The sequence below is a fragment of the Osmia lignaria genome, chromosome 7 (assembly GCF_051020975.1).
Source record: "Osmia lignaria lignaria isolate PbOS001 chromosome 7, iyOsmLign1, whole genome shotgun sequence".
Classification (NCBI taxonomy): Eukaryota; Metazoa; Arthropoda; class Insecta; order Hymenoptera; family Megachilidae; genus Osmia; species Osmia lignaria.
In genome coordinates this window covers 2392677-2406179 of record NC_135038.1, presented here as the reverse complement: position 1 = coordinate 2406179, position 13503 = coordinate 2392677, and the positions used below count along the sequence as shown (strand labels likewise).

Sequence of the window (13503 nt, the reverse complement as noted above, 5' to 3'; positions counted from 1 at the left end):
AGTCAATGTCATCAAAGAAGAGGCTCTTTGTGTTAACTGCCTGGGACACCATAATCTCAGGAGTTGTCGCATCGCACAACGCTGTTAACTTTGCAGTGAGCAGGATCATGGTGCCCGGATTCGCACCAGTGCAGCCCTCGACCAGCACAACGCTACCGAAGAACATGCCAGCACCGTCAACCACTTGAAGGGAAGGTGTAGTCGTCGACGCCCACGCAGCCTGCTCAGCCCACGCATTTAAGAATCGCTCGGCCCACGCACTCCAAACACGCAGACCACGGACCACACTTCTAGCAACGGCACTCGCAAGAGTGCACACTGACCTCGCAACGCAGCAAGTAAGAATACTAGTAGATTCAGGCTCTGAAGTCTCACTTATTTCATAGTCTCTAGTAGCGCAGCTTAGACTCAGAAGACAACGCTCCTTATTGGATATCCACGGAGTTGGTGGAGCAAGGACTTCGCAGACGAATGAAATGGTCAATATTACTCTCCATTCCAACTACAGGCCACTCGCAGTCACCATTCAAACACATGCTTACGAAGGTGACCACTTGCTTACCATCAGACCCACCAGCTCGGACCCACCAGATTGGTGGACATCATTCTCGAAGCAGACGCATACGGACAAGTCATCAAGTCAAACATTATTCGGCACGCTTCAACACCGTTAATTGCTCAACTCTCGATCTTCGGATGGCTCGTAATCGGGCCCCTCGAGGGCTCTCAGATTCTTCTCATCAGGTGACGGTCAATAATACCGATCGTCAGTTGGGTGAGTTACTCAGCCGCTTTTGGACGCAGGAAGAGCCACCGCAGGACACCAGAAGAGCAAGAGTGCGAAGATCATTTCAAGGCCACGCATTCAGGGGACTCCGTAGGAAGATACATTGTGTGATTGCCGCTCAAACTTCATCCTAGAGCACTCGGCAATTCGTATCAGACGGCGCATAATTGTCTTCAACGGATTCTCAGACGACTTAGCAAGGACGCCGAGTAGAATCAGCTGTACACCAAGTTCATGCTCGAGTACGAGCAGCTTGGTCACATGGTAAGACTGAACAACGACTCAATAACTAGTCCATTTCTTCTTCAGGATACTCGCTGAATGATCTTCTACAAACCGGTCCAAATCTGATACTGAATATCGCAGATCTGCTCATCTGGCTACGCAGATACAAATTAAAATCAGATACAACGGACGTCACGAAGATGTACCGCTAAATCAAGGTGCATCCCGAAGACTGGAACTAGCAGTGGATTCTCTGGCTTGATGACACTCAACAGGAAACGCAGTATCAGCTGACCACGGTCATGTACGGAACGTAGGCTGTACCGTATCTGGCTGTTCGAACGTTCCTGCAACTCGCTGAGGATGAAGGGTCTCAGGACAGCGCGGACACGCAGACCACATCACCGATCAGTCGCTGATGGCCGGGGGGAAACGTTGGCGAAATTCCCCAAAGTCAGAGCGACGAAGTTGGCAGCGAAAATACTACGCTGATGCGTCGCTCCCGACAGCGGCAGCACCTCTCGGGCCCTGTTTGTCCACGCGGTCCCCTCTCTTCGCCGGAACCGGCACGATCGACGCCATGATTGATTTCTGTCTTCTTGTTCGATCTCGTAACGCGTCAACATTGTGTGTTCGCCGTCCACGCAAAATTGAACAAGTCCGCAGTTTTTCTGACCACGCGATGCTGAAGTTTCAGCACGCGCTTTCTTACTGTAATACTTATTATTCTTGTCTCGTCTTCGCAACTAGCCTTTTCTGTAAATATTTTGGTGTGTTTTCTGTATATATAATCCTGTGACTATTGTAAATATTTCTTGTGTGATTAAAACTCTTTGTGAACGTTACAAAGTGCGTACTTCCTTTCCGCCCGTTCTGACCACGCGATTTTCCGAACAGTCCGCGAATTCCCGAAGCCGATAGTTCGAAATATCGAAACGATTTTAGAGTCGAAGAGGGCGAAGCGCTATGTGTCAGCGATCGATGACAGATCAGAATAAAGACAAAACGATTAAAATTGACCCGCTTAAGTATTGAAGGGTTCCCTTTGTTCTAGGAGCCGCCCGTCACCTCTCCGCTCAGCTCGTCATGCTCCGTCGGCGAGCAGAGCCCGCGAAACGCTAGCGAGGTGACGGGTAAACACCTGGCACAAAAGGGAAGACCGTTGCGATAGCGCTAAATGGTTTAGATTCTATATAAAGCCTCTTGTAGAATAATCAAATTCATTTATTGTAGGCTGTTTATAGATTCGATGAGCGGTTAGACGTCTTTAACCCATTTTAACCGGTTTTAACACTTCGAATTTGAAACGTTCGGTTTTCACTCGAACACATATCGACATTTGATAAGTGTATACTATTTCATGAAACAGCTGGAAATAGCAATTAAATCGGTATTTTTCGTTTTTGTGAAATCGAGACGCTCACGGCCACGCTGTTATCATGGCGAAAGACAATATTGCCAAGAATATTGTTAAATTCGACGGAAATAATTTTCAACTATGGAAGTTCCAAATGAAAGCCATTTTCAACGTCTATGGCAGAAGTGATTTGGCCACTGAAGCTCAAATAAAACGTGCAAATATGGAGGATGAAGCGAGAAAGAAGTGGATCAAGGCCAATGTACAAGCCATGTGCATTATATCGTTGGCTGTGGACTACAAGTAACTTGAGTACTTGATAACGTGCTTAGGCGCACGTGAAATGTGGTCCAAACTTTGCCTTATTCATGAGCAGAGGTTTGAATCAAATAAACTTATGCTCATGAAAAAATTTCATAGCTACTTAATGAATACCAGCGATTCCATAGTCCACCACGTGTCCAGAATCTTAAACATGGCTGATGAGCTAAAGGATGTGGGAGAGCAAATATCTGATGTGACTGCAATGGCAAAAATCTTAGGAAGTCTGCCGATCAAATACCACTCATTCACCACGGCATGGGACAGCGTCTCACCGAGGAAACAAACAATTGAATTACTCCAGCGACGGTTTATAGCTGAGAAACGACAGGTTCAGGAAATAGAGGAAACCGCAAACGCTTTAGCAGCAATGACCACCAAGTGTCAACCACACTGGAAGAAGAAGCGTGCGAAAGAAAGTGATGATAAAAGAGATTCTGACAAGAAGGACGACAAACAGAAAATAAGAAAGAATTGTTCTGTCTGTGGAAAGTCCTGTCATCCTGCGAAGGTCTGTTGGCACAGAAAGAAGAACAAAGAAGAAAAACGCGAAACGCTGAAGGATGAAAGCCTGAAAACGGGTGGCAACGTAGAAGCATTCGTGGTTACCGACAGTGGTAAGGATGTTCACCTGCAGTTACAAAAGTCACCAGTAGATGAAGCTGTGGGACAAATGGTGTGGAGAACTTATTCCGTATTTAAAATGAATGATCAACGCTCCAATAGTGAAAATATATATTTGGAAATATTGATATAAAGGAGGATACGTCTTTTTGCTTGAATTGATCTTTTAGGAACGAATAGTTACAAAAGTTATTCCAAATTGTTTTTAAAATAATAAATGAACAATAAACGTAGTTATGAAAAGGTGGCGGTGAGAATTCGACATCAGTTGCAATCTTCCTTATCGACGACGGCTAGCTGCAATCTTCCTTATCGACAACGGCCGCCACAATGGTTATGGAGAACTTATTCCATATTTAAAATGAATGGTTAATGCTTAAATTGTGAAAATAGATATTTGGAAATGTTGATATAAAGGTTGACACGTCTTTAGGCTTGGAGAATTTGGCGAGGAATGAATAGTTACAAAAGTTATTCTAATTTGTTTAAAATGACAAATGAACAATAAACGTAGTTATAAAAAGGTGGCGATGAAAATAATCTTCAATCTTCCTTATCGACAACGGCCGCCACATGGTGTAGCGTCGTTGCGTCGTCGCCTATACGTTTCCGCTTCCGGTGCTCGATTTCAAATTGTTTATTTAACTTTTATTCAGTTGTCCTGAATTGCAATTGTTCATCATCCTCCGACTTTGAGACACGTCGATTAAAAACGGAGCAGTGTAATTTTCTGAATCGCATTCCTTGCAGTATTTTCTCTTGTGAGATTTTCCTTAAAGTGCGTTTGAGTTCTTGTGAACTTTTGCGTAATTTTGTATAGTGATTCAAGTTGATTAGTTCCAAGATTATTGTGTATCGCGCATGAACGCCTTCGTCTTAACGATTGATTAACTTTTGTGTTTCTTGTTATTTGTTAAATATTTTATGTTATTAAAACTCTTTAAGTTTGATTTTAATTAGTTTATCAGTTTAGAGTTAAATGCGATTAAACAGAGATTCAACTTATATATGAAGTGAGGAGTAGGTAAAACAGAACACGCTATACCGACAGAGATTTTTTACCGTGCACTTGATCTACTTTACCATCTCCCCACAATGGTGTGGCGTCGCCTGAGCGTTTCCGCTCCCGGCGCTCGATTTCAAATTGGTTATTTAATTTTTATTCAGTTGTCCTAATTTGCAATTGTCTCCTTCATCCTTCGGCATTGAAACGCGTCGTTTAAATCGGAGCCGTGAGAATTTCCTAATCGCATCCCTTGCTGTATTTTCTCTTATAGAGTTTTCCTTTTAAGTGTGTTTAGTGTTCGCTTGAACTTTTGAGTTATATCTGTCTTGTTTCATTTAAACTGTTTCATTCCAAGTTAATTGTGTTACGCGTTTGTACGCCTTCGCCTTCTCAGTTGTAATATCTTAGATGATTCTTGTTGTTGTTAAGGGCACAGACTCCTTCGAGGCCTCCTCCGAATCGATGTAAGCGCCATTGGAAAGAATCGGGCAATCGTGGAAACACATAATTGAGAAATTCGACATTTGACGGTGCGACATCTAACGTCATTATACAGAATAAGAAACGAAAGTGAGGTGGCGTAGTTGTCGAATCACATCATTTTAGAGATTCTTTCGCGGTGTTGCCACATCTGTGACAAACCTGACCATCTAGCAAAATGAATTCGCTCGAGCCGAGCGAGATTTTAATTCCAGGCGGACATAGAAAAGGACAGCGCGATAGAAAGAGAAAGAGTATCATGAATGAAACAACGTAGGGCCGATCGGCGGAAATGTATATGTCACACGCCACGACAGATTCGATGAATACACATAACGTACGCGATTATAAAACTTATACGAATAAAAACTACATTGCATTAATAATTTCAGAAAAGGAATGAACAATAAAGACATGTAAATTGATCTATATATACAATATTTATTCATTCAAATATAATAATTTCAGAATAGGACAGAAAAATAAAGACATGTAAATTAATCTATATACAGTAAAAGCTGGATATATGCAACAAACATTGGGACCCAGGCGTTGCATATATCCAGTCGAGGTGTCGAATCTCGGGTTACACGCGACGAGCAGCCAAGCGTGAACGTACAAAAGGGCAGACAGTGGCAGAAAGAGAGAAGTCCGATGATCAAAGGAAAGAGCCGAAACGTATCGGTGTGACTAATACTAATTGAATCAAAAAACTTTTTTATTTTTGACTTTTTTTTAATGAAACTTGTACTAGCGCATTGGTGAGATTTTTGTGATTAAAGTGGTACCAAACACGATATAGTTTCAATTATAATTACTTGCTAAAATTGATGTTAAAGGTTGGCGAAAAGCAAAGGAGGATTGCAAATGAAAACCGGTTGGGGTGTCGGCTCGGGTTTCAATCGTTGCATATATCTAGCCGAGGTGTCGATTCTGGGCATTTAAACGTTGCATATATCCAGCCGAGGTGTCGATTCTGGGCATTTAATGTTGCATATATCCAGCCGAGGTATCGATTCTGTGTCCGTACAAATCGTTTGTACCGTGTCGCGTTACCTATTCTACGTTCGTACAAATCGTTTGTACCGTGCCGCGATACCTATTCTACATTCGTACACAACATGCGACGTGTTGCATGTTGCATGTTGCGTGTTTGATGTATCTTTGGTGTACGGCCTGCCTTATATATATGTACAGTTTTATTATTATTTTAATAAATAAATATAATTCAAATCATATCGTGTTTGGTACCATTTTAATCAGAAAAATCTCACAAATGCGTTAGTAAAAGTTTCATTAAGAAAAAGTTAAAAATAAAAAAGTTTTATCGTTCAATTAGTATTAGTCACACCGATATTACGGTCGGATCATATTACACGGTTTCCTCGCCGAGCGGTTCGGTTCGGCTTAGGGGGATCCCCCCAAGTGGAGGGGATAGCGATGTTGCATATATCCAGCCAAACTTTTGTTGCATATATCCAGCTTTTACTGTATACAATATTTATTCATTGAAATATAATCAATAAATATAAACAATGATTGGTCGTCGCCCGCCGTCTGCTTCGGCCTCTTCTTTCTCCACGGCGTCTGCATCATCGGAAATTGTTTGTTACGGAAATTGTTTTTATCTGAAATACAATAATGAATGTTTTATAAGAAGAAAAAACAATCGTAGGATTTCAGTGGCTACTGTTGTAGACATAATTTCCATGTCACGAAAAATCTAATTCCGCCACATTTATTACATAGAAGAATCAACACTTTTACTTACTTGCGACGTCGACGGCCTCGAATTCTTCTTTCTCTTTTCTTGTCGTTAGACCTCTTTCTCCTGTTTCTTCTATCCTCTTTCTTTCCTTCCTCTTTTTCCTTGTCCATCTATGAAGAAAGTAATTTATGTATAGATAACGTAATAATAATTATGTAAGATTATACTTGCCGATTATACGTGATCAGGCAGCATATTTGCAGTCCATTTGCCCTGGTAACGCTTTCTTGAATATATCTATATATAATTTTTTAATTTTTTTCGAGAAGAGGGAAATGCTGTCTTCAATTTCTCAACGACAAAAATGTTCATGCAAAGATGAACGAAGATGAATGAAAGATAAATATTGAAAAAAGGAAAAGTTAATGGAAATAGATGATTAAATAAATTCTTTTTAACGTTTTTTGTCGGATTTTGCTCAAATTAAGATATGTTGTAGTTTTTAGTGATATATAAACGTATGTGGAAGAAGTCGAAGGTACTTTGGAATATTTTTTATAATTATAGGAATGAAAACTACAGGACATTAATAATTTCAAGAATGGAATAAGAAAAAAATTATTTCAGTTGAAAAAATAAATTTTGAGTTCTACGCTCGCTTCGCTCCAAAAAACCTCTTCTCGGGAATCCTTTCTTCGCAAAGCTGTAACAAACTTTTTAAACAAAACAAAGAAATATAGTATGGCGTCGCGTAACTCACGAGATCGTATGATCCGCGAGTACAATTGCTATTTCGTGCAATTGTGAACCACCAACAGAGTCAGTGGTACTGCACTTTACAATGCAGTGCGACGCCGGACAGTAATAGTATTTTTTATTACTGTCCGCATAAGACCTTTTTTGATTTTTCGAAAGTCACTATTTTCAAATGTGTATACCGGTGTCGAACAACTCGCGAGATCGTATGATCCGCGAGTACAATTGCTATTTTGTGCAATTGTGTACCACCAACAGAGTCAGTGGTACTGCACTTCACAGTGCAGTGCGACGCCGAACAGTAGCAGTATTCGTGCTACTTTTTGAGAGAGACTTTTTGCGCTTTTCTAAGCTTGCTCTCTCCTCTGTTATAAATTGGGGCTCCCGAATGGGCATTCCTCTATTGTACCGGCTATCTATTAATTCCGGTAACATGCACAATAAATAAAATTGAATTAATTTTGGCTCCATATTGTTTTGCCAAAAGTTATCGTCTCTATCGACTCTAATGTACTTTAACCCTTTTCGGGTCCAGATACAAAATAAGCAATATTTCCTACCTGTAACATGTAATTGTCCTTGTACCTGGTAGTAATAATAGTGGTTCTTGTTCAATGCATTTCCTTCTGCATTTGCAAATATGCGTCGAATAATTGCAACACTTTTGATTGCTTCCTCCGGCAATAAGTTCTCCGCCGTTTTCGGACATTTTATTTCCACAATGCCCTCTTCGTCTACAAGTCCATCTGGCGAAGCTCCTAAGAACGGGATGGCACTATCAATAAATAAGTCACATTCTTTAATTTCAACACCAATGCACGCACTTAGTTCTTCACGTGCGAATTTTTCGCATTCTTGTCCATATTGTACTGCAGGTGCACTAATCAGTCGTGGATACACAAACGACTTCACTGAATTTGCACAGAACGTGCCAATTCGACGACGGCATATTCGTCCAAAATTAGAGGCCGTCAATAATTTAGATATATAATTCAACCATCTCGGATTTTTTGCTTGACCGATGGTTTCTTCCTCAATGGCATCTCTACTATTTTGCCAATTCTGCAACATTTCCATATGTTTTGTTTGCTCTAATTCATAAATATTGTTAGCCATATCCGGCTTTTCAGCGTTTGGTCCGTAATTGGAATCCTTTTCAGAACGGAATTGTTTCCGCACGTGCTTCGTAATTTTTTGTTCTTTTCTCTTTTCACTGTATTTCTCATTTTCTTTCTTCCTTCTATTTTCTATTTTGCGTAAAATAACGGGCGGTTTCTTGTTCATCGCCGTATTCAGACGCGACAACACTTGTTTTGTGTTATACTGCAGGACAGCAGCAGCACATCTTCCCGTGTAAGATCCTCTCTCGCCGAAATTCAATCTTTTTCCTCCTGTATATTTTGCGATGATTCCGTTGAAACTTTCGACGACATTATTGTTGCTGTTATACAGCAAACTTTCAGCATGCGCCAACAGAGGTCGAAGTATTTCTCTGATGTGTTCGTACACTCCCATCTTCATCAATTCGGGAACAATGTTCTTTTCATCTTTTTTACTCGTTCCATCGCAGAAGTACTGCAGTTTTGAACAATCTGCGTGTTCACCAAAAACGTGGCTAGGAACATTGTGTATGTCGGCATACAAATTCTTAATTTTCTCAGCGGTTGTTACTTGCTGACTGTATCTGTACTCTGCGGCTTTTACTATGTCCGCACGCATTTGCCGAGTGCTACTTTCAACGATTCTTCTGAATGAACCAGGTGTTGTCATCTTTACAACTTCTTTCATTTTTCTGCAAAAGTTTCGCAACAAATGATTGGTGCATTCAATTTATTTTACACGAATTTGTGCTTTATATGGATCTGCATCTATAATTTTTTTATAAACGCTGCTGTCCCCATCAGCAATCAGTGTTGAATGAATGAGCCCATGTTTTTCTACGCTGGTCTTGAAGCCTTCGATTATAGCGTCACTTTCCATAGCCGTTGATGCTTGGCTTGCACGCCAATTTTTGAAACAGGTGTGCTTTCGTGGCTCTTTTTTCTTTTTCGCAGCACATCGACAAATCCTGCACACCTTGTTTCTCACACCGATAAATAAAACTTTCTTCGTGTGATACCTAATTATAACGCCGACTCCAGACGCGGAATCGTACGTTCCAGTCCGATATGATCGTTTCATCCAGCTTCCATCGGCCACAACGGGGATGTGAGGGATTCCACATCCGGAAACAATATCGCCTCTTTCAATGGCCAAGCGTTTTTCTTCCTCTGCCGCTGCTACCATCTCTTCTGCTGCAGCAACAATTAATGTTTTCACTATTTTATCATATTCACTATTCTATCACTATTTTCGTGATGTTTTCTAAATTCTTTCTTCGACATGGAGGGTATGTTCATCGCTGCAAGGAATTCCTCCATTTGGGCATAACTGCCTCCATTCACAATTGTTCCAGCAACGGCACACTGGTTTGTTTCCATTTTATTGCTTTCGTCAGGTTCACTGTGGATTTCACCTGTATATTTGCACATATCGCATATTACACTGAGGGTGGTCCTCAGGCCCGACCGTTTTATGCCGGTTATTTTCAGGTGTCTAATTCCACAGTCTTCCCTGTTTTTAGCATGGTCACCTATTTTTTGAAATTCGGCAAACATGTACTGCATGTCCACGATACTCAAGCCATTTGGTAGACAGAATTGTTCTTCAGGCTCGTTCGTTACAGTTTTCTCTATGATCAATTCTTCATTTTCGGAAATTATACCTTCTATATTTAATCCATCTTCTGTATTGTCCGTTTCTTCAATTTGAAACAATTCTTCCGTCGTTTCTTCAAACATTTGTGTACAATTTGCCGTTTCTGTTTCTTCATCCAATGGCAAGTAAATTTTCTCGGGAGTGTATGTTTGTCCATCGGATGTTGACGGCTCGGAAATATTCTGAAGGGCTAAACGCCGTCTTCTTTCGCGACATGCTCTTTTTTTTGAATATCTTTTCGTATTAATTGGTAATTTTGGCCGACGACTTTTATTTTTTATTAAACACTGATCTTCATACTGATTTCTTATATCTTCAACCATGACAATATTTTCACTATCACTCATTGTCACTATCCCACAACAATATTCACCTCTCACTTCACTTCACACTTTCAAAGCTTTGAAATAAATTCAATGATGCAATCTATTCCTTGCTTCGAATGCAACTAGCGTGAAAACTGTCGCGAAGACGTAAAACACAGTACCGAGAAACAGAGGGTACCGTGGCGGGGAGTGTTTCTAAGGACTACGAAAAATAAAGAATGACGTCGATATTCATTACAAAAAAAAGTTTTGAAGTTGTATTCATTTATAATATTATAATTTCAGATTATAAGAAAAAAATATAACATGAAAATAAAAATTCAATCTGTAAAATTAGAAATTAGAAATTAGGAAAGGGTCTATTTTATAAGTCAGTGACCACGGTCCTGATCCCCACCACCATGCGAGTGCTTTCAGCATCCATGACAGAAGACAGTCAAGCTTGAACATGGCTGAAGAGAAGGTGCGTATAATCGGCAAGCAGAATATATCGTTAATATTACATTATTTACATATAAATTACTTTCATTATAGATGGAAATAGAGAAAGAAAATAAGGAGGAAAGAGGAGAAAAAAAAGAAGAAGAAAAAGGGACAGACAGTGCGGAGAAAGCAAAGGAAGAAGTAGAGAAGAAAGAAGAACGTCGACGTCGAAAGTAAGTAAAAACGTTCATTTTTCTATGTAATAAATGTGATAAAGTTACATTATTCGTGAAACAGAAGTCATTTTTACAATAGTAACATTAACTTCATGACTTAATAATTATATTATAACAAGTGTATTTTTAAGAGGTTCATAGTTACGGAATAACGACTCTGTCACACTTGGGTTGAGACGCTCTGTATATGCTGATATAATTATATTAAAATTCATTATTATATTTCAGATAAAAAAAATGCTAAAACGATTGTTGTACGGTGGACACCGCGGCGGCCACCGTGGGTGGCGAGGAGGGCGGCGAGGAGGAAGGGGAGGCGGGCGCGGTGCGGGACAAAATGTTGTTCTGAACTTTTATAATAAATAAATTGAAATTAAAAAAGTATTATATGTTTCTTTATTTCGTATGTTGAAATATAGTTTAAGTATCAAAAATGAATTCTTTTAATTGAGCGACACTGGCCATAAGATAAAGGTCTGACTCTGTCTGCGTAGTCAATAGGTTTCTACCCGTACCAGGTCTAAGGGCCTGAGTCATAAACATATTGAAAAGCCCAGGCCGTTAGTTTTCCTTTCTGAAGTGGGCACCAGAAATCCTGTGCACATTTTAGAACGTAGTTCCATGCTGTTAGAATAAAGTTTTTATAATTAAATATAAAGAACTGTTTCGTGAATTATAATCCCATAACTCCGATATCCTATTCCCTTCTTTACATCATTAGTAGCGGATCTCCGGCGAATAATCGCGCCGAATCCGTGCTCGAGAATATTCGGGACGAGAAACAGAAAAATCGTGAAAGACAAAACAGATGTCGTTCCGTACGACAAAACACAGTCCGTCTCGCCAAACCATCGGTATCGTCATCTTACTGTCTCACTAGCACTCGCATTTATAGACGCGTTTAGAATTAGTGTAAAACTGTTGCATCCTCACTCCCTCCGATTCACCGTATTGAAATTATTAATGTCCTGTAGTTTTCATTCCTGTAAGTTTTATGGTCGCGTACGCTATGTGTATTATTTCGTTCTTGCTACCTTTCTTTCGTTCGCGCTGTCCTTTTGTATGTCCGGCAGAAATCAAAATCTTGTCAGTAAATGATAGATACATTAATAGGAATACAAACAGCACATTTACATCGCCTTCTGTATCTTTTTGCATATAGAATATGCGAAATATTGCAAAATGTGCAAGTTTTATAATTCATTTCTCTGGCATATCTCTGTAATTTCATTGATAAAAAAAGATGATTATAGATATGAATAAAAAAGATTTATGGTTACACACATTAATATATGTATTGTTTCATTCTCACAGACTTCTTTCTCGGCTAGAGCCGATTCATTGTGCTGATAGTTTAAATTTTAAATTGTAACAGGTATGAATAGCGTGACAGAAGTGTAATACGTTGCGGCAACTATGCCTTACTTGTGGCTATATTCACGTAGCCGTTTGTGATGTCAAATTAGAATTTACATTTATCGACTGATTTCTGTTTTTGATGATAACGTGGTCAAATATACCAACAATGCCTCTGACGGAAAATCAGTGAACTATTCTTCCGTCTATTTGACGTCTGATGCGTGCAAATCGTAAATTTCGTTTTACGTCTTCCAGAAGTGATAAATTGTGATAAAAAGAATTTCAGTGACATTGTGCTAGCTCAAGGAAGGGTGGTCTGGTGTGCTATGGGTGAAAAAACCATTAAATCGTCCAATATTTGCTACAATGCAGCCGAACGCAGCATTCGGCAGCCATGTTGTTTGCTTACAACAGCGTCTGTCTCAATCTTACAGTGTCGAAAATATCATTTTTCTTAACGTATGGTGTTTATTAGCGTTCAAACGGACCAGACCACCCTGTGGTGAAGTCTACCCGTGGGTGCTATACCCACGAAAATTTCATTCGTGCAATTATCGAGACGAAAAACGAAATCTACGAAATCGAGTGTCTCTCTCACGCATGGCATATATGTGCATGCTTTCCGTTGATTGTGTGAGCGCACGCTTTAAATATTATTGTGTTGTAAAAACTCTAAAAGCTTGATTTTAAATCATTTATCTGTTCCGAGTTCTCTGCGATTTAGTCGAGTACGATCCTATGCGAGAAGTGAGGTGAAGGTAAGAAGAGCACGCATTTACCGACAGAGGTTTCATTCCAAACACACGTTCTACATTACCATCACCCCACAAAGGTTGTAGAGATATTGCCCGGGGTATGAAAATAATAAAGGACACGTGGTTGCAAACAAGAATACTTTTTACTTGCTTTCTTCACCATTCGATAGACAATGAATACAAACATGGAGGGACTCGTATGTATCCAAAACTAAACTTAATCTAAACGTATAACTGTACACTGAGTTCTATCCCTAATACCAACTTAAGAAAACGTAAATCTAGTGCTTAACCTAGTAACCTTATAATAGTGGAGAGCACCGTTACAAGGTTGTGGCGCTCAGCGTCGAAGTCGGTAATAATGAAAACGCCCATTAACAAAA

The 13503-nt window shown here is 39.9% G+C and overlaps 1 protein-coding gene across 2 annotated transcripts; it reads right to left on the bottom strand.

Moving 5' to 3' along the window:
- Positions 1-260: 260 nt before the first annotated feature.
- On the bottom strand, positions 261-12676 carry LOC143305429 (uncharacterized). 2 transcript variants are annotated; one of them, XM_076689020.1, is made up of 4 exons: positions 8089-12676; positions 6740-8022; positions 6572-6678; positions 261-6428 (listed from the first exon to the last, which is right to left on the bottom strand). In XM_076689020.1, the coding sequence occupies exons 1-2, from the start codon at positions 9050-9052 to the stop codon at positions 7541-7543; spliced, it is 1446 nt and encodes a 481-aa protein (XP_076545135.1). In that variant the 5' UTR covers positions 9053-12676; the 3' UTR covers positions 261-6428; positions 6572-6678; positions 6740-7540. The 2 variants fall into 2 exon arrangements, with proteins under 2 accessions (XP_076545135.1, XP_076545134.1); XM_076689019.1 differs by having other exon boundaries at positions 6740-12676.
- Positions 12677-13503: the final 827 nt, after the last annotated feature.